We start from the raw sequence: 27,119 nt of genomic DNA, 5'->3' as shown, positions 1-27,119 counted from the left end.
CACCACCCCGGTCTATAATGACAGCAACCTGCTTTTCCAATGTACTGCACCACTATACAGCCCAGGAAGACTGCTTTATTTACTGTGAGAAGAAGACATCAACGGGCCAGGGCCTCCTGCAGCACCACCACTAAATCCAACTGCAAAGAAAACAAGAAAACACGGAAAGAGAGCTATTGTTTTCTGTTTTCCCAAGGGGACTCCAGCCCAAGCCACGGAGGCATTCAAAGTCAGGCAGGCGAGACTCAGGGTGCCTAGGAACCTTGTAACCTGTGTTTTTTCCTACTGATTAAGATCATGTTTTTCAGTGCTTTTGATTTTTTAAGATCACAGCAACCAAGTCTTTTTATAACAACACAATCTAGGGCTTCGGTCCCAAAAGTTCAATATGCTTTGTCCTGACAGATTATCTGTTTCCTCTTCAATTTATTTGTAATGTAAACCTCGCCCCATTTCTGCTGTGATCCTGGACTGTGCCCAGCCTCCAGCCGGTACCAGCTGGTTTGTCAACACATTTCTACAGGCAATGAGGAGGGTCACAATTTTAACAAAAACCTAAACCCCTCGAACAAAACCAGACAGCCTTCCTCCCACCCCCCTTTCCCAGCAGCTTATTAAAACTAACTTGAAGTCAGACCCATGAGCAAATGTGCCTTTTCCAAATTTGTGGCCCCAAGGCAGATGAAATGGTCAGGCATTTGCCTTTTAGGGTTGCCCTAGGAAGAGCTAACAAAAGGGGTGACAGCCCCTAAACAGCTGCTTGAGGAGGAGGACATCTGCCTCTGTTCCACAGCCATTCAGCGCTCAGCCTTGTCTTGAGAAAGGCATGTGCCGCAGGGGAGCAATAGTTCCGAGGCAGCCAGTTGTTATATGGCTTTTGTCTTAACGAAGCCACCCATTACGGTAGGGCCATAACTCGCGGGAAGCCAGCTGCCAGGGCTGTGGCGCAGGCCCCTCTGGGTGGGAGGCAAGGGGAGAAAAAAAGTGTTTGGCCAAATTGCCTTTTAGACACCGAGCCTGGCTTTGTAACCGGACAGTTTTGTGTCTTCTCCCCAGTCCTATCTTCCCTGGGGAGACCCCCCCCCCACCGGGCCCTTCATGCTCTCCACCCCTGGAGGGGGCTCAGGGACATCGCAGGATTCTGATTCCTTGCTCTGCGACTCCCTGTGTGCGGGGCTGGGCTCGGCTCCGCTGCGGCTGGCTGGCGTTTGGCGCTCTGATCCAGCGCTTCGCTTTGAAATCTACCCCCTCCTTTTTTTTTTTTTTTTTTTTTCAACCAGGTATGATGATGTCAAACGTGATGCTGATGCTACAGTTACAGACACAGCCCCTGCTGGCGCAGCCTCTCTGATTCTCTCTTCCGCTCCGCGTCCAGCGCTGGGCTTTTTCAGACAAGTGCATCGCCTAACCAGGTCACATTTCAGCCGCGACCCACCATCCGTCAGTCACCGGAGACAGACTGCAGGAGGAGAGCTGAGGAAGACGGCAGCGTTTGCTTCGCCAGCAGCGGGGTGGCAGGAAGGACATCAAAATATTGCAGAAGTCGAAACCCCCCAGGGCCAATCCAGACCACGATGCGCGCCCCGGGCTGCGGGCGGCTGGCGCTGCCGCTGCTGCTCCTCGCCGCAGCCGCCCTGGCCGAAGGCGACGCCAAAGGGCACAAGGAGGGCGAGACCCCCGGCAATTTCATGGAGGACGAGCAATGGCTGTCGTCCATCTCTCAGTACAGCGGCAAGATCAAGCACTGGAACCGCTTCCGAGACGTGAGTCCGCAGGGCCGCCAGGGCAGAGGGCCCGGGGCGCGCGGGCTTGGGGAGGGAGCTTGGGGTCTGCAGGGAGCGGCCGCTGCATGTCGCAGCGGGAGGCTCCCGCAGCCCAGCCCGCTAATTGCAAGGAGAGTAAACATCAAGAGTCACAGCCCGGCGCCCCCTCCCCGGGTCCCCGCGGCCCGCGGCCTTGGGACCCCAGCCCCACACCTGCCCGGGGCGAGAAGACGCTCCGGGGGCGCCCGCGACAGGTCTCCCCTGCGGGCCGGGCGCGGAGCAGGGGTGCGGGTGCTGGGCGAGGAGGACGGGCCCTGCTGCGGCTGGCCCTGACCTGCGCCCCTCCTGTGTGTGAGCCCAGCGGGCGGATGCTGCAGGCTGCACATATGAGGCACTGCAGAACCCGCAGGTCTGGGTGGGGCCGGCGGGGAAGGTAGCATCAGCTCGCGCGGGTGCCCTCTGTTCCCACCTTGGGCTTTGGGGGAGAGGGATGAGGGGGACAGGGACCGTGGCCGGGGCTTTGAGTTGGGGGTTCCCAGCAACCCTCCCAAGGCGAGACAGTGGAAGGCGTGTTCGTAATGGGGGTCGGGCGACGGCGGTGAAAATGCCCGAGGCCACCTCCGGGTGGCCGCTAGAGCCAGGTCCGGGGTCCCCAGGCAGAGGGGCGTGCGCACGAACCGAGGCTGGTTTTCCTGGATCAACCTTTCAGCGGGGTAGCCCAGCCCAGAGCCAGGGGAGCGGCTTGGAACCGGAGGGAAGACCCCCGGTCCCGTGGGCTTGAGCAGCAGAGAGCCCAGAAGCTGGGTCTGGGGGCCCCTGGCGGACGCCCGCCCGAACCCAGGCTTAACCTTGGGCAGAACTTTGGGGGTGGGGGGCGGGGAGGCGGCTGCGGACAAGCCGGCGTCGCTGCAGCACTTTGTTTACCGGCACCTGTAGATCAGAGGGGAAATCGGAGGCGGTGTTCCCAGCAGGGCCCGCTCCGTCCTCCAGGCGGGGAGTGGGGGAGTAGGGGTGAGGGAGGGAGGGCAGAGGGCGTGGCTGGAGCCTGAGAATGGTGGGGGGCTAGTGGGGGATGGTACCGGCTGCGCCGAGACAGACGCAAGCTGGCCCCCGCGACCTGGTGCTCACTGACGCCCTGACCCCGGAAGGTCTCTTCTGCGACCCCAGTTCTTACTCCTCAATTCCCAGATTCTCTGTCGGACCCACCTGGTACAACACAGGCCACACCATGACCTTTCTCGTTTTCTCTTTTACTGAGTGCATCCTCAAGTTCCTTAGAAATTTGTTTAAAACGCACATGCTTCGTATGATATCCAGCCAAGTGATGGGAAGAGGCAGAAATAGGGGTGTTTTTGTTATCGTGAAACAAGTGACTGTTTCTCCAAAGTCAAACTGGCAGGTTGTAATTCACAGAGGGAAGGAGGAACTGCAGGCAGCCAGGTCCCCAGGCTGAGTGACCTGGGCCCCTCAGTGGGCTGTTGGTGTCCGTCTTTGCCCCACCCATGGCTGGTGCAGCCGAGGGAGCCGGGGCCCCAGCAAGGCCTTTCCCAGGCACCTGCAGGCCCAGCGCAGATTAGCTGCAGTCTCCTGCCGCTGCCCGGGCAGCAGCCCCGCCAGAGCAGCGAGGGGGCGGCAGCGGGCCGGCCCATCCAGAATCCATGTGTCACTGGTCCAGGCCTCCCTTGGACTCGCTGGCTGTTTGATCTGCCAAAATGGTGAAGGTCAGAGGCAAAAGAAATGCTTAATCAGAACAGTAAAGGTTTAAAAATAAAGGATTCTTCCCCACCTCCGTTCTCCCACCTGCTTCCAATAGCCAACTCTGCGGGTGAGAATAAATGACTTACTGCTTGACCCCCTGGCACAGGGCTGCCCACCTGTCTCCCTGTACTGGTGCCAACCACTTCCTCCTTCCTCCCCTGCTCATCAGAAGAAAGGCACTAGATTTGAAATTCTGCAGGACTCCTCCCCCCACCCCTTAAGATTCATGGAAAGCTTTAGGGCATGTATTGGTTTTGGTGGCCTCAGGTTTTGTCGGGCAGATTTCCCCTAAAGCCCCATTTAAGGTGGCCCTGGCTGCAGGAGGACAGGGGCAGGGAGAGAAGGAGGACAAAGAAGGCTGGGCAGGAGGGTCTGGCCCTGGGGATCTGTTGGCATCTTCTGCAGAGAGGCAGAAAAGAGGCTGCCAGCTCAGAGCCACTGCATTGCATAACTCTAGGGGTGCCAAGATGGGAATGGTGCCCCCTGGAGTTGTGCAGTGCATAGACGGTACATAGGGGCCCTGCTAGCACTAGACACTTCTCATCCCTCCTCTGCCAGGAGAGGCCCTACTTCCCATCCTCAGGCTGAAGGTCCTCCAGACGGGCACAATAGCAACCAGCTTTTTTTTCTTTTTAATAAAATAAACATATTTTAATTATTTATTTATTTTTGAGACAGAGTGTCACTCTGTCACCTGGGCTAGAGTGTCATGGTGTCAGCCTAGCTCACAGCAACCTCAAACTCCTGGGCTCAAGCGATCCTCCTGCCTCAGCCTCCTGAGTAGCTGGGACTACAGGTGAATGACATCATGCCCAGCTATTTTTAGTAGAGATGGGGCGTCTTGCTCTTGCTCAGGCTGGTCTTGGAACTCCTGACCTCAAGGGATCCTCCCGCCTCGGCCTCCCAGAATACTAGGATTATAGGCGTGAGCCACCACGCCTGGCCGCAATGGGCTTTATATACATTTCCACTAGGCCAGTTCTTTTGAAAATATGGTCCTTGGCTCCTCGAAAGAGAGCTAAGAATTCCTTCTGAATCCCTAAGGGGTTGCCAGCTTGAGCCAGGACATTATTCATAATCGATCACAAAATGGCACAGGGCCCCCAGGTTGCCTTGGTATTAGGGAAGAAGGCAGGAGAAGTGGAATATTCTCAGGGAATGGGAGCGAAGGAGTCAGTAGTGTGGGTCAGGGAAATGTCTCATCAAATGGCGTCAATGGAACTAAGCAAGGAAGTCAAGGGAATCACGTCGCAGGGGTCAGGAGAAGGAGGAAGAGGAAGGAAATTTGGGCGTTGTTCCGATTTGGATTGCTCAGGCTGGTTAGGAGGGTGTTCAGCTTGGCATTCTTTCTCTGAGCACCAGGATTATAGGGAAGGCAGGATTTACCAGTTGAGTAATCCTCCCCTCCAGTGGGCACGGCTCTCACATCCTGTGCCTGGTCCCCTGCTGCCAGGGAGGAGGAAATGCGTGGCAGAGAAGATGGGGAGGTTGTGGGCTCAGCCTGGCTCCCCGGCCTACAGAGCTAGCTGTGCCCTGCCCTGGGCAGTTCTGGGCTTTTCAGCGCTCTGATCCCCGATGCTCCTATCTCTGAATTCACTCCCTGCAAAACTGTGCGGAATTTTATGGCAGGTCTTTGGAACAAAGCATCCAGGGGCCTCTCACAGAGATGGACACTTGAGAGAAGACCGGCTCATTACGCAGTGTTCTTCAGGGCAGGTTCCAAAGAGCTTGGCTGGAAAGAACTGACTGTTCTCTTTCTACTTGGCTCTTCTCTACTTTGTACTCCACTTCCATTAAATTTTAATTATGAGTGCCAGCCCAGTGCTTGGCGCTCGGGAGGCCCGCGGCTAATATATGTTGAACCACTGATTGCAGTGAGCACGCACACCTGCCAGTCTCCGCAGCAAGCACCGTGCATGCACTGGCTCCTGTGCCTCTTAACAGTCTGTGAGATAGGTAGTGTTACTTTATAGTCTGCCCATTTTATGGTTGAAGAAACCGAGGCACAGAGAAGTTAAGTAACTTACCCAAGGGTGAACAAACAGCTAGTGAGTAGCAGAGCCTGGATTTGAATCCAGATCATTTAACTCAACTTGGGTTTTTAGGGAGCTCTAGGCCTAACTCCTAGGGAAAATGGGAAGGAAGGGTCCGCCCTTGTTAGTCTCCAAGGATGCCCTGGGTAGGAGTGGCACCTCCTAGGAAGGTAAGCCAAAGCGCCCAGCGTCTCCAGCTGCCTGCCACCAGCCTGATCCCCACCTGGGCCTAGCAACACTCCAAAGGCAGCTCCCCACCCAGAAGAAGCCAGAGTGCAGTGTGCCAGGACAGCTCTGGCCTGGGATCAGGCTCTGGCTCTGCCACTGACTGGCTATGGGATGCCAGGCACATCACGTAACCCCTCGGAGCTTCAGTTTCAGACACCTGAAGGCACCTTGTCATAGGGCTGGCGGCATCCACTTCAGGTAATACCCTCCCATCCCCCATAGAAAAACCACCAGATGCATCATCATTTTTGGGCCTAGCTCACCCCATGCCTCAGCCTCCATGAGAAAGATGTTACTGCATGTTCACGCATTCACCTGTTCACTGCAGATCTGAGCACCCCGCTATGCCAGAGACTTGAGTCTGGTCCAAGGATATTATTACCTGCTGGCTACATACGATTCTCATGTTTTCATGAACACCAAGTAGGCAAGTGGCAAGTATTAGCCACAGAGGGGCTCCCCTATCACCACCCTCCCTCCTTCCTGCCCCCCACCCCCAAACCAATGCAAGTGTGGGGACGAGCTGCACCAGTGCTCGTGGATAAGTGTGGGTGTGTGTGAAGAACCCGAAAGTGGGTCAGAATGGTTTCCATAATGGGGGTTTGGGGATGGGAGGGTGGGTCCCTCCCTGGCTTCCTCCTCCACCTGGGTTTCTAACTCCTCTCCCACTGGAGTGGTGTCAGCGTGGTGAGGGACTCTAGAGCACCCAGGGGAACTCCAAGCCTGGGAGGAGAGGAAGAGAAGAGCCCTCTTTGCCTGGAGAGGCTGTTACATGCTCCTCTAGTCTTCCAGCAGTCTGAAGAGGACAGAAAGCCAATCCCCAACCCCCATTCTTCAGAAGATCAGACAGCTACCAGGAGGCCTAGCACAGCCCTGTCCCACCCTGGGCCCCAGGGGCCCAGCGAGCGCCCTGCTCATCTTCCTAGTGAGAAGTCACAAGTAGCTGTCTGACCCTGGGGCAGCCACCTCACCTTTCTGGGCCTTGATTTCCCCATTAGTTGAAAGGACAGGCTAATAAAATAATCTGCAGAGGCTTTGGCATTCTGTGACTTTGGAAGGTGGCACAAGAGCCTGTCAATGGCCTGTCCACCCACAGATACACCTCACCTGTCATACCCCACCTCTGCAGACTGGGAAGTGAGTCTTTGGGTTTAAGGAAGGAAGAGAGTTGCTTTTTCCTCCCGGAGAAGTCTCTGTGCCCAGACCAGGGTAGGGAATAGATTAGCTAGAGATTGAGAAGCCTGAGAAAGGGGCCCAATGGCATCTTGGGGCAACACCAGGCTGGAGACACAGACCATGCATCTTAGTCAGTTTGGGCTGCTGTAACAAGATGACATAAATGGGGCAGCTTAGACAACAGACAGTTATTTCTCACAGTTCTGGAGGCTGGGAAGTCCAAGATCAGGGTGGTGGCAGATTCCATGTCTGGGGAGGGCCCTCTTCCTGGCCTGCAGGCAGACATTTTCTTGTGTTCTCACGTGGCAGAGAGAGCGAGCTCTAGCCTCCTTCTCTTCTTGTAAAGGACACTGATCCCATCGTGGGGGCTCTGCCCTGTTGACCTCATCTAAACCTCCCACAGGCCTTTCCTCCTACTACCGTCCCATTGGGGGTTAGAGTTCAACATGCAATTTTGAGAGGACACAGACATGCGGTCCATGACGCTATCTCTGCATGTTTCCTTGCAGGGGTAGCATGTGTCTCCTTAGGGCTGTGGACAGGGGAAATGTATGCCCAGACCTAGGCCTGGATACAGAGTGTGGACACCACTGTGTCCAGCCATGGTGAGGCCCAGCTGTGAGTCTTGAGGCACGCCAGCCTCTGACCCCCCAGTGGCGTGGCCAGCGTTCAGCTGCGGATATATCTCCTTCCTTGGGGTTGCTGCAGCATTTGTTGGCCATAAGCTCATTCGGCATGCACTGGGTGCTGCCTCATGGCATCACTTACACTGTGGGCTTGTATCTCGAGTCCTGCTGGTATTTGCAATGGGTGCTCGTCACATTCCTCCCATGGTAAGCCCCTGAGGACAGGATCTGGGAACAGACTGCCTTGTGCACCTTACCCTCCATCCCCTGCGCATTGCACAGTGTGTGTGTGCACATAGTGGCTGCTCAATGTAAACGTATGTACTGTGGAATGTGAGAGCTGGACAGGATCTCATCCAGCCCGTCCTCTCCCGGTAGCAGCGCCGTAGGTTCAGGCAGCCGAGCAGTGGGCCTCTGGTCTGACTGTGCTGGTTATTTGGGGGAGATCACTTTCTCTCTCTGAACCCCCAAAATGAATTCCTGAATTCCAGTGATTCACTTGTGGGATAAGGGAGTCAATGACGACGTGAAGGAAGATTGACCTCTGGTCTCCCTGTCCTTCAGCCCTCTGTGCCTGGGAGCCTGTGCCTGGCTGCTGCCAGCCTCCCCCTTTCTCCTTGGTGGGGGCTGCTCTGTGCTTCCTCCTCCCCCTCTTTAGCCCACGGAGCAGGTCAACCACCCATCAGACGTGGGTAAGCGCGGGGCTCCCTCAGTGGAGAACAGCTTCCCCGAGGCAGGGCATCCTGCCCTCTCCTGCTCTTCCCCGACACCTAGGCGGTCCCGGCTGCCCTCTGCAGAAGGACAAACCAGGCCTGGCCGGTGTCTTACCTCTGCCTGGATGCAGACTCCTGGGCCCTTGTTCCCTGGCACGGGTCAGGGGGATTGAACGGTCTGAAACTGTTCAGCCTCCTTTCACTCGTCTCAAAGTTGTCAGCTTGGAGGAGCTGAAGGAGCAGAACCAGGGAGGCTCAGAAGCCTGAGCACTGGGCCCCCACATCATACAGAGGAAGAAACAGGCACCTGACACCCCATCTCCTCGTGGCTCAGTGTCCTTCCTCTGCACCATGCCTGTGTTTCCTCAGCTCCAGTGTCCGGGGTCTTCCTCAGATATCCCTGAGCTTTAAATCCTGACCCCTCAACCCCCGTGTTCCAGAAGGGAAACTGAGGCCCCAAGGCAGCTCAGAACAGAGGCCCAGGCCCCCTTGCACGTTCCCCCTGTTCTCTGCCCTTTATGGGCCACTGGGGCCGCCGCCTGGGGCAGAAACCAAGGACTGGGATAGTGGCCAAGATGCCACTGGCGTAGCAGAGAGGTCAGGCCTGGGGCGCCAGGTGGGTGTTGGCGAGGGCATACCTGAGCCCAGGCCCAGCGCCTGGCAGGCAGGAGGGAAGATAAGCACATTTTTGCCCTCCAAGGAAATTCCTCCAAGGGGAGGAGGTGGGAGGCGGGAGTCGCTCAGCCGCCTGCCTCCTTGTGTTTATCCAGGCCTCACACGTGGCCTGCGCCCCTCTGAGAGAGGAGCACGGACTTAATGGATTTAACGTCTGCCCCCCAGACACGGGGGCACTGACTCCTCAAGGTGCCTTCTCCTGGGTGTGTGCTGGGGGCGTCAGTCCTCTGTTGAGGAGCCCCAGCTGGCCCCACTCAGCCCCTCCTCGCTCTTTTCTGGATCCTTCTCTGCTCCTGCGCCTCCTCCCAGGGAGGGCGGGAGGAGGCCCCAGGTGACCCCACTCCTGGGCCTTCTCTTGTGGGCGGGGCTCCGGCACAGGCTCCCCTGTCTGAGGAATGAGGCCAAAATCATTCTGGTACACGGCCTCTCGGAGGCTGAGCGAGGCCTGGCCCACTTCCATTTTTAGAGATTCTTGATCTATTAAAAAAATGAAGAAATGCTATAACAGGGTTACAAAAGTTGTGGTTTATTTAGTCTTATGATGAACTTCTTCCTTCGACCCTGCCACTGTGCCTCTGGCTGCATATCCTCGTTTGGAGACAATGTCAGAAGTCTGTATTTGAGGCCCCTGGTGACCGCAAGACGCAAAGGGGCCTCTTGCCCACCGCGGCCCCAGGCTCCCCAGGTGTGTGCCAGAGAACCCGGGGCTCAGTGGTCCTGTTCTGTGTGCAGAGCTTCACAGTTCGCAACGTGTTTTTCCAGACATTATCTCACTGGGTCCTTCTTGGCTCAGAGAGGAAGGCAAGGAGGTCATCCTTATGCTAGCCGAGGAAGCAGAGTCCGGTGAGGGCAAGTGACCCTGTTGCTGGCCATCAGTGGCGAGGCCAAGCAGGAACCCAGTGCCCTGGTTCCATGCAGGGGGTGTGGGAGCCGCGTCAGTCTCGCCGTCGCACTGTGCTGCAAAGAGGCAAGTGGAGATTTGCCCAGGGTGGGTTTTTACTGCAGTGAATCAGGGCTTGGAGGGCTGCTGTTCCTTCCCTGATTCTCTGCTGCGTCCCATCCTTCCCACCAGATGGAGAGGCTGGGAGACATTGGGTTAATTCAAGCTGTGAAGTGAGCGGGTGATTTGGGTGCTAATTAAAATGACAGGAAGTAAACAGCGCTTGGAAACACCCAGCATGTGCCCCCTAAGCCCGGCTAGGCCTGCGCACTCATCATCTCCCCCAGCTTGCGCAGTGGGCCCTGTCTCCATGGCAACTGAGCTGAGCCGCAGAGATCAAAGCTGGAGATGGGTTAGCTCCAAGCCAGCCGAACCAGGGGCATGTGGAGGGGTTTCTGGAAAGCGCCTGGAGAAGGGGGCTTCCCAGGTGTCTTCCCCATCCACTGCCAGTCCCTCCTCTCCTGGCTGCAGGACTTCATGCCGAGGGGTTAAGGTAGAGCCGGTGTGGTAGGGGAAACCACCCATAGGTTGGGATTGGGCTTTCTGGTTTCACCCTGGCCTGGGACTTTCTTCATTAGCTAACATTTACGGAGTCCTGGTTAGGAGCACGGGTTCTGGAATCAGTTCTGGGTGCCAAGACTCTTCTGCTATGCAGTTGCTCTGTGATCCTGCATAAGTCACTTAACCTCTCTGAGCCGCAATTTTATCACCTGAGCAATGGGAATAATAATAATAATGTTCTCTTAGAGTTATTGTGAGGAGGAAACAAACCAATGAAAGTAAAGTGCTTAGCACAATGCTTCCCACATGCTAATTGGTGTAAAGGTGTTAACTTTTTTTTTTTTTGAGACAGGGTCTTGCTCTGTCACCCAGGCGGGAGTGCAGTGGTGCAATCATAGCTCACAGCAACCTCAAACTCCTGGGCTCAAGCGATCCTCCTGCCTCAGCCTCCCCGGTAGCTGGGACTACAGGTGCACTGCACCACCACACCTGGCTAATTTTTAAATTTTTTGTAGAGACAGGGTTTTGCTTTGTTGCCCAGGTTGATCCAGAACTTCTGGCCTCAAGCAATCCTCCCACCTTGACCTCCCAAAGTGCCGGGATTAAGGTGCGAGCCGCTGTGCCTGGTCAGTTTTCTCATTTTTTATGCTATAGATCCTATTGACTCTGCTCACTTCACAGGATTGTGAGGATAAAAGGAAGACAGACCCATAGAAATACTTGGAGAGGGCTTACTTTAAAAGCACCATTCAATACAAGCCGCAGTGCACTTGTAAATTCTAGAAGTTTCTCTCACCCATCTGCTCTGTGGTCAGAGCTGGTTGTGCTAACCAGGTAAGATATCCACGCTTTTCCTTTAGCCCAGAACTTTGAGTCTCAGCCTGTACCCGTCTCCTCTCCAGTCTGGTCCTTGCCCTAGAGCACTAGAGGTGAGCTCTTCCAAACGCCCATTTTGCAGTGAGGTTGGCCTCAGAGCCAGTGTGGAACCAGGCCTCCCACTTCTAGGAAGACCCCAGTGCCCTTATCAGACCATTTCTCACAATGGCTAATGAGCCCACGTGGGTGCCATAAATAGACACCACACTTGCCTTGAAAAGCATTATTCATACTTGCACCAAGCACCTCTTTTTCAGGTTATAGATGGCACCAGCCCCCTCCTGACCCTAGGGGCCCCTACGCGTGTCCCTGGGCTTTGCCCCCAGAATGGCCATTCCCATGCTGCCTGCAGGGCTTCCTCGGCACCCTTCCCCCTAAAACCGCTGAGGCATGACTCTGCTCACACCCCCACTGGTCTCTGCTCTTCCCATGGTGGTCTCTCTCTTTCTCCACTGTCCTGGGACTCCTCGTGTGGCATCTCTCTCCCGCGTCTTCTCTGCCCACAGTCCACGGTCTCTTCTCCTGTCATAGCAGCTTTGACTTGTTGAGTGCTTCCTGGACCCCAGGCACCCCACAGGGAATAAGTGCTGAGCTCCTAGACGGCAGGGTGCTTGCCCAAGGTGTGCCGGTTAGGGGCAGCATGGCGATCTGTGGGACCCCCAGGCCCTCCCCTCCTCATCACTCTCTGGCTGGCTGCTTTGCTCTCCTGGAGGTGGGGGACCTGGGATCTAGAACGCTGAGGCCTCCCTCCACCCCACCCACCACAGCATGGCCACGGGGAGGCAGAGCTGTAGCGGGAACCTAGGACGGCGCTTTGCACAAAAGGGCTCCGCCCTGCAAACGTGTCAGGACGGGGCCTAACCCTCCCTCGGAGTTTGGGGGATGGCGAAGCTGCTGGGGAAGCCCCTTTCTTAGCACTCTCACCCCCTACCCCCACTTTCCCTGGAATTTCTGGGCAGAAATTTTTGGTCTCGACCTCTGAGGACCCACCCTGTACTGCTCACAGCCTAGATGGAGTTAAGGTGGCAGGGTCGGGCCCAAGTGTGGCAGTGAGCAGGCACCACGGCCCTCAGCTGGTGCCAGGGGCCAGAGGAGCCCAGAGCAGGGGCCAGGCTTCCCTGCTCCAGTTCCGGTGTGGGTGGGTTGTGGGGCACAGATCTTGTTGGTTGAGGGCAGGTGACGCACACCTGCCTCCTGAAACCCAGCCATATTCCCTGTCCTGTTTGTCACCCATCCCTACCCTGTCCCAGGGAATGATGGGAGCAGATAGAAAGACCCCAGCTTGATGGAGGCCATTTGCTCCAAACTTTGTAACCCTGGCCTCAGCCACTTGACCTCTCCCGGCCTCCATGTCCCATCTGTGGTGGAGTGGACAGCAGGCGGGGGACCCCTGCACCCCGAGGAGCTGCTGGAGCAAAGGGCTGAGTCAGAGCCGGCTTCCCTTGGCCTTGGCAAACCAGGGAAGCTGTGCCTGCAGCCCCCTCCGAAGCTCGCCCAACCGTCTCAGGAGGGCTCAGATCAAGCCCTGTGGAACCAGGTGGGAGCCTGAGCCAGGGGCTCGGGTGGGCTCCCAGGAAGCCCCTTCCTCTGCCTGCCCCCAGGCCCAAGGGCTGAGGACACCTGGCTGCTTGGACGTGTACAAGTGGGCCAGGTGTGGGCAGAGCGAAGGGGTAGGGAGAGAGGCTAAGTGAGAGAGATAGGGGAGGAAAGAGACTCCCATGAAAGCAGGCCCTGCAGAGAGAGCAGAGCCAGCGCCAGCCAGACCGGCGAGGAGACATCTGCGGCTCTCCTGCCCTCCCCCTTCCTGCTGCCACCTTGCTGCCCTCACCCGGAGGGAGAGCCACGGCGCCGAGTGTGAAAACTGGAGGCTGCTCACAGAGTGGGTTTTGTTACTTCGTTTCTGGATAAAAACCATCTGGCATTGGGTGAACTGCCTCAAAGTGTCCTTGTTTCCCTACTGTTGCTGTACACGTGTGTGCGTATGTCCACACATGCATGAACGAGGCCATGCGCACACACACACGCACACACACACACACACACGCACCTGTGCACACATGCTGTATAATGCAGACCCGTGAGCGTGCGTGCATCTGGGTCTGCTTGAATGCTTGCACATGCGCAGAAGCACACACTCAGGTACACATCTGTACATGGCGCATCTCCCTCAGTGGTGACACCAACTGCCTGGAGTCCCCTTCCCCTGCCTGCTCAGATGTGTGCCAACTTCCAGCCCAGGGCGCTGGGACTGTCCAAGCCCTGTGGGTGCCCTCCTGTGTGGCCACTGCTGCCTGCATGTGGGTGCCCTCTGGTGCCAGAGCCCCATGTTCTCTTGCCCAGGCCTGACAGCTAACAGTCTAGCCCCTGCCCACCCCCACCCCACAGGTGACCTCTGCCCCCTACCCCGGCACGTCTCTGGTCCTCAGTATGAGGGACGCAGCTGCACGTGGCTTCTCATGCCCCACTACCCCCAGCTCCCAGGGCCCCTCCTGGAGCTCCATGCCAAGGAAGCTGGCGGCTGGCTCCTTAGCCCTGCCAGCCTCCAGTCCTGAGAAGTCCCTGCCTGCCTGCCTGGCAGAGCTTCCACCAGGAGCGCCCTGGGAGCTGTTGGGTGGTTTTTAGCAACTGTCTCCACCCACAGGGGAAACGGAGGAAAAGCCAGACAAGTTGACGTTTTATGCCAGGGAGCTGGGTCAGCTGGGAGGCGCTCTGCCTCTGACCACTCTGGGGTCCACAGGCACATGGAGGCCCCGGGAGGCAGAGCAGGGTGAGAAGGTCTTCCCTGTGCCGTAGGTCTTGGAGACAGTGTGTTATAGCGAGAGGAGGGGTCTGTGCTGGGTGTCAGGAGACCTGGGTTCTGGGATGGTGGGACCTGTCTCTGGGCTTTCTGACCTCTCCTGCACACACAGGGGGCTGGACTAGGTGACCTTGTAGGGCCTCTTGAGGATCCTCTGACTCTGAGGGTTTGAAACTGGACCATGATGACAGGGGAAGCCGTCATCATTGGCGTGGCCTCCCGCTTAGCTCAGTGCACCATCTGAGCTCTGCAGCAAAGTCAGACCTTGAGCAAAGAACCGTGCCCTTGCAGCCTGGAGGAGAGGGCCTTCCTCCCGCCTCACTCACGTGGTGGCCAGGGGTCGGGAGAGGGGACTGCCAAGGAAGGGAAACTTGGCAGAAGAGAGAAAATGTGTTTCTGGGACACCCGGGTCACAGGCCTGAGAATTGCTGTTCCCGGGCAGCATGGGCCCTTCCGACATCTGTCCTGGTGGTGGGGCGGGGCTGGGCTGGAGGTGGAGGAGCCTCACCCTTTCAAATCCATGGGTCCCTGCTGCTCCCAACGCCTGCCTGAGGCTCCCTGTGATGAAGACATGGAAACCCTGGCCTCCAACTGGAGTGCCCAGGGGTCAGAGGACCTAGCCATCAAAGGCCATTGCCCTGCACCCACCGCTACATGATGAGGTGAGGGAAGGGACCCCAGGGACCCCACACTGACATCCCCTCCTCTCTCCCTTTCTCCTGCTGCGTTTCCTGTGGCCTATGCTGTTCCCTGATTTCCAGGAGGTGGAGGTGAGTACTGCCGCCTCACTGTGTGTGGTCTCTGCAGGGTACAACCCCTCACCCTGCCTGACCCTCCACACCCTCCCCCACCTTGTCCTTCCCTGCCAGCACCCAGCCAGCATGGTGTGGGGGAATAAGGAACTTATGGGAGAGGCTGGAAGGGATTCTGGGCATGGGTTTAGGGGGATAGAGGTTTGGGGGAGGCAAGTGGCAGGGCGGATGGGGTCACCTAGGCAGCCACCAGGGTGACAGCAGTTTGCATGTGGAAGCAGTGGCCTGGCCTCTCCCCTCCTTGGCCCTGCAGTTGCACCTCTGGGGTATGAATCTTAGCCCTTCCATCTCCCCTGTCACTCCCTGTCCCCTCTAGGATGACTACATCAAGAGCTGGGAGGACAATCAGCAAGGAGATGAAGGTAACACACCCTTCCCTGGTGGGGAAAGGTGACTGACACCAGGAAGACTGGAGACCAGAGGGCAAGTCCTGACCCTGCCCTGCGGGCTCCCTGAGCAGCCGGACCTGGCTCAGGAGCTCCGGTTATCAAGGGCTGCCGAAGGGAGGGGTCTCCCAGCTCAGAAGTAGGGCTGTGGCTTCTTGGGTTCCCCCAGGTGACCTGTATTCTGGTCCTGTGTTCCTGCAGCCCTGGACACCACCAAGGACCCCTGCCAGAAGGTGAAGTGCAGCCGCCACAAGGTGTGCATCGCCCAGGGCTACCAGCGCGCCATGTGCATCAGCCGCAAGAAGCTGGAGCACAGGTAAGGGACCTGGGGAGGTGGGAGCCCAGGAGGGGCTTGTTCAAAGAACGAGGGCTTGACTGACCCTCTCCTTATGAATTAGTTGTCTATTGCTGTGAAGTAAGTTACCCCCAAACTCGTGCTTAAAACAGCAAGTATGTATTATGTAACACAGTTTCTGAGGGTCGAGAATCCAGAAGTGATTCTGTTGGATGGTTCTGGCTCAGGTCTGTCCTGAGGTTACAGTCAAGGTACTGGCTGGGGCTGCATCATCTCAGCGGTTGTCTGGGGCTGGAGGATCCTCTTCCAAGCTCACTCTCGTGGCCGTTGGTGGGAGGCCTCTGTTCCTAGTCATGTGGACCTCTCCACGGAGATGCCTGAGTGTCCTCACAACATGGCCGCTGGCTTCCCCCAGAGTGAGTTATCCAGGAAAGCAAGCACAGAGGAAGCCACACCCAAACACTGTGGGACCCAGGGAGTCACCTCTCCTCTTGATGTTTGTATCTCTAAGACAAATAGATTAGCCTGGATAATTTGAGGGTCCTTCCCTCCCTGACATGCAGCGACTTCTGCAAGGTTGTTATAGCTTGCAGAGGAGGAAGGAGTGAGGGGCATTTGAGGGGGCCTTAGCTCCAGCCCAAGGACAAGATCCTTCCTGGCTCCAAGACCCCTGGAAAAGGTCCCATTTTCCTCTCCTCTCTCCTGAACCAAAGATTAGACTTGGGGTTGCAATCTTGGGTGCCTGCAGGGACCCAGCAGGTGAGGTACTGCATGAAGAGAGCTTGGGGACAGCCACTCTGGTGAGCACAGGCCCAGTGGATGGGGAACAGCTGCTTCTCGGCACTGGCCCTTGGTGGCTATGTGGGAACACAACTCCAGGACTGCCACCTCTTCCATTTTTCCAAGAAAGTCCAGGAATCCAGGTTTTTATGTGAACTCTCCCATTTTGCAAATGTTGGTGAACAACCACAACAACCCTAGTGTCCAAATGTGGCCCCAAAGGCCAGAGGTGCGTGGCCCAGGGGCCATCAGTCTGCAGCCTCTGATTTGGTATGATCCCTTAAGTGTAGTGTGATTCCCTGTAACCTCTTGCAGGCAGACCTGGAGCTGCTGCTACCTGAAGGCCCCGCTGGGCTCAGTAACCCCTGGAAAAGGGAAGCTGGGTTCTGCCTGCCCAGTTGGCTCCACCCTCGGAGAGGAGGAGGGCCTGGCTGGGGGTGGCGGGGAGGTGGTGATCTGCTGTAGATTGTCGGGCCACTTCCTACTGGAATAGTCTCCTGAACCTTCCCTTCCTCCTTTTCACCTCCTTCCCCGTGTCCTCCCCACCCTGTGCTGTAGGATCAAGCAGCCCACCATGAAATTCCATGGAAACAGAGACTCCAACTGCAAGCCCTGCCACATGGCCCAGCTCGCCTCCGTCTGCGGCTCTGATGGCCACACTTACAGCTCGGTGGTGAGGGGCCCCTGCCCCAGGGAGGGGATGGGGGTGAGGCACAGAGAGGACAACTTAGCCAGGGCCTCCCAAGGGGTTTCCGGGACAAACGTGGGGCCAGGCAGCAAGGCCAGTGCATTCAAAGCAGCCAGCCACACCAGGGACACCTGCAGCCCTGGCTGGGGCTACCTGAGAGTTGGAGCCAGACCCTGTCCCTGACCCAGGCAGGTGCAGGTAGGGGCGAGGCCTGGAGGAGGCACGTGGACAGGTAACTGCATGTCAGAGTGAGGTGAGGGCCACATGAAAGTGCCGAGGGCTGTGGCAGGAAGGAGCTCTGTCGCCAGCTGGGAGGCAGTGAAGAAAGGATGTCCACGTGGTGGTGCCCAGCAAGCAGGGGTGTTCTGGGCAGGAGAAAGGAGTTCCCCGTGAGAAGACAATATGAGCAGGAACTGTGATCGGGAGAACGAATTCTCACCTTACGGAATTTTTGTGAGGATTACATGAGACAGTATTTGTGAAAGCATTTTATAAACTTTGAAGTACCCTAGAAATGCAGGTGCTGATGACGAATGGGTTTATTAGCAACGAGGAGTTGGGAATTGCTGGGGTTTGGAGGGCACTGACGGCTGGCTAGGGTTCCAGGGCCGAGGGGCCCTTTTGGGCGGAGATGCAGACTTAAGAATCACCTGCTGTGGCTGAGTACTGAAGTTATGAAGAGAGGACAAGAGGATGAGGTCACCCAGGGAGCAGGGAGGGAGGCGAGAGAGAGAATGAGCAAGAGGCCAGAGGGGTTGCATTTAGGGGCAGGAGGGACACGAAGGGCTGGGAAGAGCTGGCAGAAGGAGAAGGAGAAGAGCGAATGTCCCACAAGCCGGGGCAAGGTGAGGTTTGGGCAGGAAGCTGTCACACTGTCCTGCAGGGAGCAGAGTCAGCAGGAGGTCTGACTTTCCTCCCAGCCCGTGGCCTTAGGCGAGTCACTGGGCCTCTCTGTGCCCTGACGCCCTGACGCTCTCTGCTGAGCACGGGAAACACAATCCTCCCTCCCAGCTGTCGGGACCCAGTGAGATAATGTTGTAAAAGGCTGTGAGGACCCGCTTCACATTAGCGGCCATCCCACGGGGAGAAACAGATAGGACCAGGGTAAAAGGCTGTGAGGGCAAGGGGCGGGTGGGCCCCTGTCAGAACGGGCTTTGTCAAACCGCCATGGCAGACGCAGCCCTTAGGGGAGGCCAGAAGTCGGCAGGTGTTCAACAGACTGTGGCTGTTTGCTACCAGGACAGCTGAGAAAAGCCCACGGGTGACGGTGGGGCATCACTGAAGGAGGGCAATGACTGGTTACACAGGGAGCAAGGGACCGTGGTGAGGAGGAGGACAGGCCAGGAGAGCAGGGGGCAGGCCACACACAGGGCGACAGGGGTGAGGGGACAGGTGGGCAGATGGTGTCCTGGGAAGGACAGATGTTCCGAGAGGGCAAGCTGGGCAGAGCAGGGTTCACGGGTGCTGTGACGGCGGGGACCGCACCCGGGGACCCCCTTCCTGGGCCTGCTGCCTCTCACACTGTGCACCCTGACCTGCAGTGGGGCCAGGAGGGTTGTTCATGGCTGTTCATGGCACTCCACTGGGGAAGGCAGATGTGGCTGCCAGGGAGGCTGGAGGAGGGTGCCCCCAGCTGCGGGGAGCCGTGGGGTGAGCCCCTCCAGCCCGGCCTTTCTTCCTGCACAGTGTAAGCTGGAGCAGCAGGCGTGCCTGAGCAGCAAGCAGCTGACTGTGAGGTGCGAGGGCCCTTGCCCCTGCCCCACGGAGCAGGCTGCCACCTCCACCGCCGATGGCAAACCAGGTAACGCGAGTGCCGGGCTGCAGCCAGGCTGGCGGGGCGGGGCGGGGGGGCCTCTCCTTCAGGGCTGTGGGGTGGTAAAAAGGGTTTGCAGAGCAGGAATGGAGAAGTGGCAAAGATGGGGAAGGGTCTGAGGGCCCCGTGGGGAAAGGGGACCTAGTTGCCACAGAGCCTCAGCCCTCATTTCTCTGCTGGGTGTCTGTAAGGCAGCCGGAGGGAGGGACTCAGCTCCAGGGAGCCTAGGCTGTGTGTTTTTGGTGCTAGGAAGGAACGAGGAGGAGGAGGACGACAGAGGTGGAGGAGAGGAAGGTGGGGAAGCCCCTGATTTCCACTCACCCCCGAATCCCTGCCCACTGGCCGGCCCACTGGCCAGTAGGGCAGGATCCCAGGCAGAGATTGCACTGCTGCTTTGCTCCACATTCACCTCTAAACCCTTCTCTCTGTTCTGCCCTCTGCAGAGACCTGCACGGGTCAGGACCTAGCCGACCTGGGCGATCGGCTGCGGGACTGGTTCCAGCTCCTTCATGAGAACTCCAAGCAGAACGGCTCAGCCAGCAGCGCCGCCAGCCCGGCCAGTGGTATAGAAGCTGGGTGCTCTGTCCGGGAGGAGGGAGGGGGACAGGGAAGGCGAGGAGGAGACAGATGTGCACTGGGCCAGCCTGCCATTGATCCCTCCTGCCACACCCTGGGCCCTGAAATATAGGCCCTGACAAGAGCCTTAACCCTGGAAGAAGAGGAGGTCAGTGTCCACCGTGGCAGGAGAGAGACAGGTTAGCCAGCAGGGACTTAGCATGGGTGGAGGGCGCTTAGTCCCTGAAATGGGTAGCCAGGAATTATTTTCCCCGAAGGGCTTTCTGAACGGGGTATTGGATGGTTTAGGTGCAGTCCTGTGGAGGGGCAGAGGGAAGGACCTCTGGCCATTCTTGAGTTTCTCAACCCCACAGTTAGATTCCAAGCTGCCCTGACCCTGAACAGAGGGCTGGGGATGAGGGAGGGGTGCAGGGTGGAGGAGTGGGGAGGTGGAGAGGTGATGGACAGGCGGCAGGAGCCCGTCTGAATCCTAGTCTCCTCTCAGGGCTGGACAAGAGCCTGGGGGCCAGCTGCAAAGACTCCATCGGCTGGATGTTCTCCAAGCTGGACACCAGTGCCGACCTCTTCCTGGACCAGACGGAGCTGGCCGCCATCAACCTGGACAAGTACGAGGTCTGCATCCGCCCCTTCTTCAACTCCTGCGACACCTACAAGGACAGCCGGGTCTCCACTGCCGAGTGGTGCTTCTGCTTCTGGAGGGAGAGTGAGTGTGACTCCTGTCCCCGGTCCCTGGCCCCTGGCCCTCCAGCACAGGCTCTGCCCGAGCTCCATCGTCTCTTTGGGAGTCAGAATAGTTCCCTGCTGGCCACCTCCCTGGGCCCAGAGCTTTCCCAGCTCTCCCATTTCTGTACCTCTTCAGAGCCCCACCTATCTCTTAAGCCCAGGGAAGCCAGCACTTTTAATTCCCTTCCTTGGCAGGCTCTGAGGCAGGTCCAGATTTTGTGGGTCCTAAAGCTTATGTATTTTTAGAGGCCTTCTTTAAGAAAGAGCATGAAAAATGACAAATGTAAAATTTCTAGGGCCGCTTGCAGGGCCTAGGAAAGGGCCGTGCAAGTGGGGGGTCTTAGAGCTAAAGGTGCATTTGCTTCTCATTCATCCCATTTCTGGGCACATTCTGTGCCCCAAATAAGTGATTACCTAGGTTATCAGCCTTAGAGATGTGGCGACATTTGTTAGCTGTACATACCTGGAACCAGGGCTTGACGTGTGCTTAGAGATCATTCATCTAGGCTAAGTGGCAAATGTCATCATCAGTGGGGAAACTGAGGTCCGGAGGGGTCAGCTGACCTGCCTGCCACAGCTGGGGTAGGCCCTGGTGCTCTGCGTCCCAGGCCGCTGCCTCTGCCACGTGCTGGAAGGAGCACAGCATCCAAGGCCAGGGGCCGTGGCTTTGGCTAGGGCTCCACCATATGCTAGTTTGGGACCCTGGGCAAGTGACCAATTCTTTCCAAGTTCCGTGTCATCATCTGAGTTGGGAGATAACAACACCTCTCTGGGAGACTGTTGTGAAGATGAACTGAGGAAATCTGTGTGCAGAGTGCCGTGTAATTCACAAATCCCTCTGCAGATGTGAGGTATTGTGATTGGTTTCACTGCCCCCAACTGCCCAACCTTCCCACCACGTGCACTGCCGCAGCACTGTGACTTTCCAGGCCTTTGAAGCACATTCCCTCATTCTCCACCGCAGCCTTCCTGGGCAGGGAGCTGGGAACTGCCCTCGTTTTACAATCAGGCAGGCTTGGAGTGGCAGGGACTTCCCAAGGTCACAGACAAGTTAGAGGTTGGCTTCCAGTTTCAGTCATGCATCACTTAAGGACGAGGATACAGTCTGAGAAATGCGTCCTTAAGCGACTGTGTCACTGCAAACATCATAGAGTGCACTTAAACGATGCTACGTGGTGTAGCCTGCTAACCACACAGGCTACGTGGTTTAGCATACTCCTCCTAGGCTGCAAACCTGTGCGGCATGTTACTGTGCTGAACACTGTAGGCAACTGTAACACAGTGGTATTTGCGTATCTATACATATCTAAACACAGCAAAGGTACAGTAAAAATACCATATGGGACCGTCGTTGCATATGCAATGTGTCTTTGACTGAAATGTCGTTCACAGAAATGCCGGCAGGTGGCGCACGACTGCATTTCCAGGCCTGAGAGTTCTGCCAAACATTCTGTCTAGTCTATGCTCCCCCGGATCTCTCACCCGGGGGTGTCTGTGTTCACCCCACCTCCTCTTTTGAATCCCGTTTACTCATCCCTTGAGTCCTAATACCCTCAGGGAGCCACAGGCTTCTGGGAACCTCAGGTGGTCCATGGCCGTGGGGTGGGCTCCTCTAATTAGAGACTGGGTGCTTTCGCCCCGCAGAGTCCCCGCACCGGTTTTGGGATCTCAGAGGGATCAGTGCGGCCCACCCACTGTGGGGGGCCCTGTGTCAGAGGCTGGGTGCTTTCATCCTGCAGAGCCCCTGCCTGGGTTTCTAAGCCTTGGAGGGCTGGGCGTGTCCCACCAGCACCATGGGACAGCCCCATCAGAGGCTGCTTCTCCCCACAGAGCCCCCCTGCCTGGCGGAGCTGGAGCGCATCCAGATCCAGGAGGCCGCCAAGAAGAAGATAGGTGAGGCTGCGCTGGGCACTCGGGGAGGGGCCGAGAGGGGCTCCAGCCCCTGGGCGTTAAGGCAGACGCCGATCCCAGAGGAAGCCCTGGCCTGGGACCACAGGAGAGGGAAGCTCTCTTCCTGGTCTGTCCTCCTGGTGTGACGTAGCAGGGTCTCCCAATCTGCCCCTCAGTAAGTGTGTTTGAAGCGTTAATTGTACGCCCATCCATGCCAGGGCTAGAGGTTGGGTTACAGAAGGATCCTAGGACCCTCCATTCCAATTCAGTTCAGCAACGTTTGAGTAAAGCTTACGTGCGGCCCCTCCACGGCAGACACTCGCTCACATACGCAGCTGACCTGGGAATGACAGCCCTGGCGAGACAGCAGCAACCCCAGCCCCGCTCAGAGCCGAAGGCAGGACAGGCCTGGTCCCAGCCTCGTGGACCTTTAGCGCAGGCTGGCTGGGCACCTGGTATTATAATCGTCCATGTGGGTCTCTTTTCCCACCACGCGGGCAGAGTCCATCTCTAGGTCCCCAGAGTGTGATCCCAGAAGCCGTCTGTTGGGTGGACAGAGGAGCAGCAGTCCGGGGCCCTGTGGAAAGAGAGTGGGCTGAAGGCCGGTCCGAGGGGCCGAGAGGAGAAGGCTGGGCCTTCCGGGCAGCGGGCAGCCAGGCTGGGGGAGCAGTGCTAGGATCACGGGCATCCAGCGCCATGAGATCAGACTGGCTGTCCTAGGAGACGTGGGCCACGGACCAAGGAAAGGATGGGGGTGGATGGGGGGCAGCACAGGGGGCTGAGCTGGTCGCTTAAGGAAGCAGGTTTCTCATCTCCAGTGACTGGAGCGGGGAGAAGCGCGGGCAGCGCCCGGCCCTGGGCATCTGGGCTTGTTGGGTGGTCAGTGCCAGGCCTGGCTGGGCTCTGGGGGCATCTGGACTCCTGCCCGTGCCGAGGCTCCGAGGCCGCCTCTCTGAGGAGCCCACGCCCCAGGGCCCTGCTCCGACCTGCTGGGCTCTGTCCCATTCAGGCGGCTTCATCCCGAGCTGCGACGAGGACGGCTACTACCGGAAGATGCAGTGTGACCAGAGGAGCGGCGACTGCTGGTGTGTGGACCAGCTGGGCCTGGAGCTGACCAGCACGCGCATGCGCGGGAGCCCCGACTGCGGTGAGCGCCTGCGCCGAGAGGGCCCGTGGGGGAGGTCCGGGCTGGGGGGTGCGGGCAGGTCCCTGACCCACCCAATGGCTTGTTCCCCTCACAGACGACATCGTGGGCTTCTCGGGGGACTTTGGGAGTGGCGTCGGCTGGGAGGATGAGGAGGAGAAGGAGCCGGAGGAAGCAGGCGAGGAGGCCGAGGAGGAGGAGGGTGAGGCGGGCGAGGCGGACGACGGAGGCTACATCTGGTAGACGCCCTCGGAGCCGAGGCGGGGCGCGCCAGCAGGGACCTGAGCAGAAGCGGGCGGCCTGGCCAACGGATCCGGAAAATGCAGTCGGAAGGACCCTGGCTCCAACCGGGAGGACTGGACGTGTGAGTGTGCATGGCGCGCGTGTGGCACGTGTGGCTGGGACGGATGAGTGTGTGTGCGTGTGGCATGCGCTGACAAACGTGTCCTTGGTCCACACTGCTCCTGGCAGAGTGAGTCACCCAAAGGCCCTTCGGCCTCCTTGTAGCTATTTTCTTCCCATTTGTTGTTGGTCTTAAAACACACACATTCACACACATACACTCGTTGGCAGGTTGATGGAATGAATGAGATGCCCTCTAGCTGATGCTCCCTGCAGCCGAGCCCTGCCACCCTGGGTTCCATTCCTACCCTGGCTCAGCCAGCCCTGCCGCCCCCACCCCTGCTACCCTCCCCATCTCCCTTCGGGGTCAGGCTCTGGCCTGCAGGCCGTCCCCATGGCAGAGGGGAGGGAGGCCAAGGAGTTGTCTACTGGCTGGGGGTCATTCCAAAACTGGGCCAATTTGGTGTGACACCCCTGCCAGCTTCAGATGAGATGGGCCAGGACACCCGGCCACAGCAAGCCCCATTCCTTCGCCAAATCCCCAAGCACTAGAGAAACTCTCCTAACTCAGGCCAGAGTGGCCAAAGGTGGCCGAGAAGGAGCTGGGGGCAGAAGCTGAGAGGCAGGGGAGGGGACTGGTTATCCCAGGTCCTTCCCATTGGTGCCGGCGAGGAGCAGGGGAATCGGCAGGTGCAGATCCTGGGAGAGCTCCTAGGAGTGGAGATGGGCAGCCTTGAATGCCAGAGCCCGGAATAGTCTCGCCCCTTTCTGTGGGTCTCATGTGTGGCTCTGGTCTGGGCAGCTCTCTCGGGGACAGTGGGTGGGCGGTTTTGCAAGTGAGCTCTGCCTGGCTCCCTCTTGGCAGCCCAGGGGATGCTGCTCCTGCCTTCATCTCCCTTGCTGGGGTCCCCTTCTTCACCCCAGGGAGCCTGAGGACCAGGCTGAGGGGCATGGGTCTCTCAGCCAGGGGTGTGTGTGTGCCCACCTCCTCCCTGACCCCCTAACTGAAAGCTCTCCACCTGCCCAGACCCATAGAAAGACTTGCTCCTGAGACCCTATAAAGGAGAAGCTGCTGGAAGCTGCAGCCTTCCTACCCTGAGACCAACTTTCCTGCTCAAGGGAGAGGCACCCTTGGGACATTCCCAGCCCCACTCCTCTCAGCCCCTGGTGTTCCCCTCTGCCCCCTCTGAGGGTCCTCTAGGGCTGCCCCTGCGGGAGTCGTAGTGTGTGGGAGTTGTCAGAGGGGACAGGACTGGCGCAGCCAAGCTCTGAGGCCACACCTCAGTGTTACCCCAAGTCCCCCGACTGGGTGGGAGCTCATCTTACCAGATGAGAAGATGTCCCGTGGGTTTTGTTTATTTGTTGTTGTTTTCCCTAATCTGTCCAGTTCTCCCCTATTGAAGCAAATTCCTTAACACCTTTGGTGAAGAATTTCTTACCCAGACTTGGGCCTCTGATACCGTTCGGTGCATGGTGAGTGCAGTGCATGTGCGTGTGTGTGTGCATGTGTGTGCGAGTGTGTGAACCTGCGGGGCCATCCAGGTGGCCTGGGAGTGTGGGGAGGGCCCTGTGCACTGGGTGGCCTGTGGGGTGCCGGGTCAATGTGGGGGGCCTCCCTGCCCGGCTCTCTCAGCCCCTCCCAGCACCCTCAGAGCTCTGTTGACTTCACAGAGGAGCCTCACCCCGTCCGCCCCTGTCCTCCACCCTGGAAGCAACAGCGTCCAAGTCCTTCCTGGGTAAATAGCAAAACTCCTCTTAGCCCCATAAACCGCTTCCCATTCCACAGCACAGTTCTGATCGTTGAGGTGTCGCACTGTTCCGGATCCCCTAGTCCCCTTCTTCCTCCTGTCCCTTTTCTGTCCTCCACTTCCTTCCTCTGGCCCCTGGCTCAGTTCAGGGAGATGTTGTCCCACCTCAGCCCTCTGCTGTCCGTGTAGGGTAGCTGCCGCTGCTCCTCCGACTTGGAGCTACTCGAAGCTTCCTGCTCGCACTAGGATCAGAGTCTGTCTCTTCCCTCTGCCTCAGCTGGGCTTCTGGAACTGTCCTTCTCGGGGCTGCTGTTGAGGATGCTGGGGGGCTTTGGGGGAGGGGGCTCAGAGGAAGGGGCATCCCCCTCCTCTTGCTGTTGCCCTCCCCTCCTGGGGGGCGTGTGCTCTCTGTGTCTCCGGGTCTTTGGTTGTGCACGTTTGTCTGACCTTGTAAATATGTTTTAGGAAGAAAGCAAAAGGCGTTGAACTGGCCCCTGGCGGGACTGCAGGGTCCAGCCTTGCCTCTCTCTGACCCCACACTGCTTTTCACCCCACTGATTCTGGGGTCCCCCCAAAGGTAGACAAAAACAGCTGTCCCAGTGGGGCTGAAGGCCTCCAAGTGACTTCCTGTTAGACAAGCTGAAGATTTCCTCAGGAGCAAGGTTGCAGGTTGGCCCTTCCTCAGCTCCTAGTGCCCACGTCCAAGCTGCCTGCCACCCTGCCCCACATGTCCCCTCCCTGGATGCCCTCGCTCCTTCCTGCCCCTCTTCCCTGGCTTAGGCAGGCAGGGGAATTAGGGCTGCTCTGAGAGGGGCTCAACCAAATTTTAAAAGGACGGTTTCTCGCTTGGCCCTGGAGCTGCCCTTGGTCCCGCTACGCCCCTCGGCCCACGGGTGCTGGGAGAGGTCAATGTCTAAGATTGGATGGGTTGGGGGTGGAAAAAATAAATGTGCCTTGAGAGACCACTCAGAGAGGGGCCAAGGTGATGGGCACGGAGGCCTGGGGAGTGCAGGCAGGAGGCCGAGCGGATGAGAGTGGGACAGGCCGTCCCGGCTGCCCCTGGGGTTCCACTGGGCTGCGACTGCAGGTGGAGGTGGGCACACTTGCTCCCTGCGGCCTGCCTGGTTTCAGCGGCAGGCCTCCCACTCGGCCTCGTGAGCTCGTGTGCCTCCAACTTCACCCCGAGTGGGTGGGGACCATTGGCATCAACGCAGGAAGCCTCCACTTCACCAAAGCCTGAGCCCTCAGCCCTTGGGGAGAAGGAACGGCTGATCTTTGACACCCGGGGTCACTGCGAGGCTGCAGGCCGGCGGGAGCCCCAGGGAAGAGACACTGGGGTGCAAGAGGAGACTGGAGCCACTCTGAGGAAGTCCCAAGCAGAGCAAGCTGCTTTCTAGCCTGAAGCCTAAACTGTGTGACGTGCAATAACTGAGCTTAGAGTTAAGAATTGTGTTCAAGTGCTTGGATTTCCGTCTGTAGATTTAAGTGCTGAAGTCGTATCTCTCAGTAATTTTAGATGTCTTGAAAAAAAAATCGAAAAACAAAGTGTTAGACCGTGTGCGTGCGTCGATGGGCACTCAAGCGTCCCGAGGGTCACCCACCTCTCCCTTCTCCCCCTGCACCCCCACCCCTCACGCCCCACCCCTGCCTCCACCTGGGGACCCTGCCTCGTGTTGTCTTTCTCTGCCTATTACTCAGCCTAAGGAAACAAGTACACTCCACACATGCATAAAGGAAATCAAATGTTATTTTTAAGAAAATGGAAAATAAAAACTTTATAAACACCACCTGCTGGCAATACTCTGATTATTCCGCTCCTTGGTGTTATCTTTTACA

General features: G+C 57.9%; 1 protein-coding gene across 2 annotated transcripts; it reads left to right on the top strand.

Annotated features, from left to right (window-relative positions):
* The first annotated feature begins 1,391 nt into the window (after positions 1 to 1,391).
* Positions 1,392 to 26,831, top strand: SPOCK2 (SPARC (osteonectin), cwcv and kazal like domains proteoglycan 2). Of its 2 annotated transcripts, XM_069460804.1 has the most exons (11): positions 1,392 to 1,763; positions 14,848 to 14,856; positions 15,215 to 15,260; positions 15,486 to 15,600; positions 16,918 to 17,032; positions 18,734 to 18,848; positions 19,304 to 19,423; positions 19,921 to 20,139; positions 21,990 to 22,052; positions 23,059 to 23,196; positions 23,291 to 26,831. In XM_069460804.1, the coding sequence occupies exons 1-11, from the start codon at positions 1,575 to 1,577 to the stop codon at positions 23,434 to 23,436; spliced, it is 1,275 nt and encodes a 424-aa protein (XP_069316905.1). In that variant the 5' UTR covers positions 1,392 to 1,574; the 3' UTR covers positions 23,437 to 26,831. The 2 variants fall into 2 exon arrangements, with proteins under 2 accessions (XP_069316905.1, XP_069316907.1); XM_069460806.1 differs by lacking the exons at positions 14,848 to 14,856; positions 15,215 to 15,260; positions 15,486 to 15,600; ... (5 more) ...; positions 23,059 to 23,196; positions 23,291 to 26,831 and adding an exon at positions 2,952 to 2,995 and having other exon boundaries at positions 1,392 to 1,767.
* Positions 26,832 to 27,119: the final 288 nt, after the last annotated feature.

Source organism: Eulemur rufifrons, chromosome 28 (assembly GCF_041146395.1).
Source record: "Eulemur rufifrons isolate Redbay chromosome 28, OSU_ERuf_1, whole genome shotgun sequence".
NCBI classification, from domain to species: Eukaryota; Metazoa; Chordata; class Mammalia; order Primates; family Lemuridae; genus Eulemur; species Eulemur rufifrons.
This window is presented reverse-complemented; position numbering and strand designations above follow the sequence as displayed.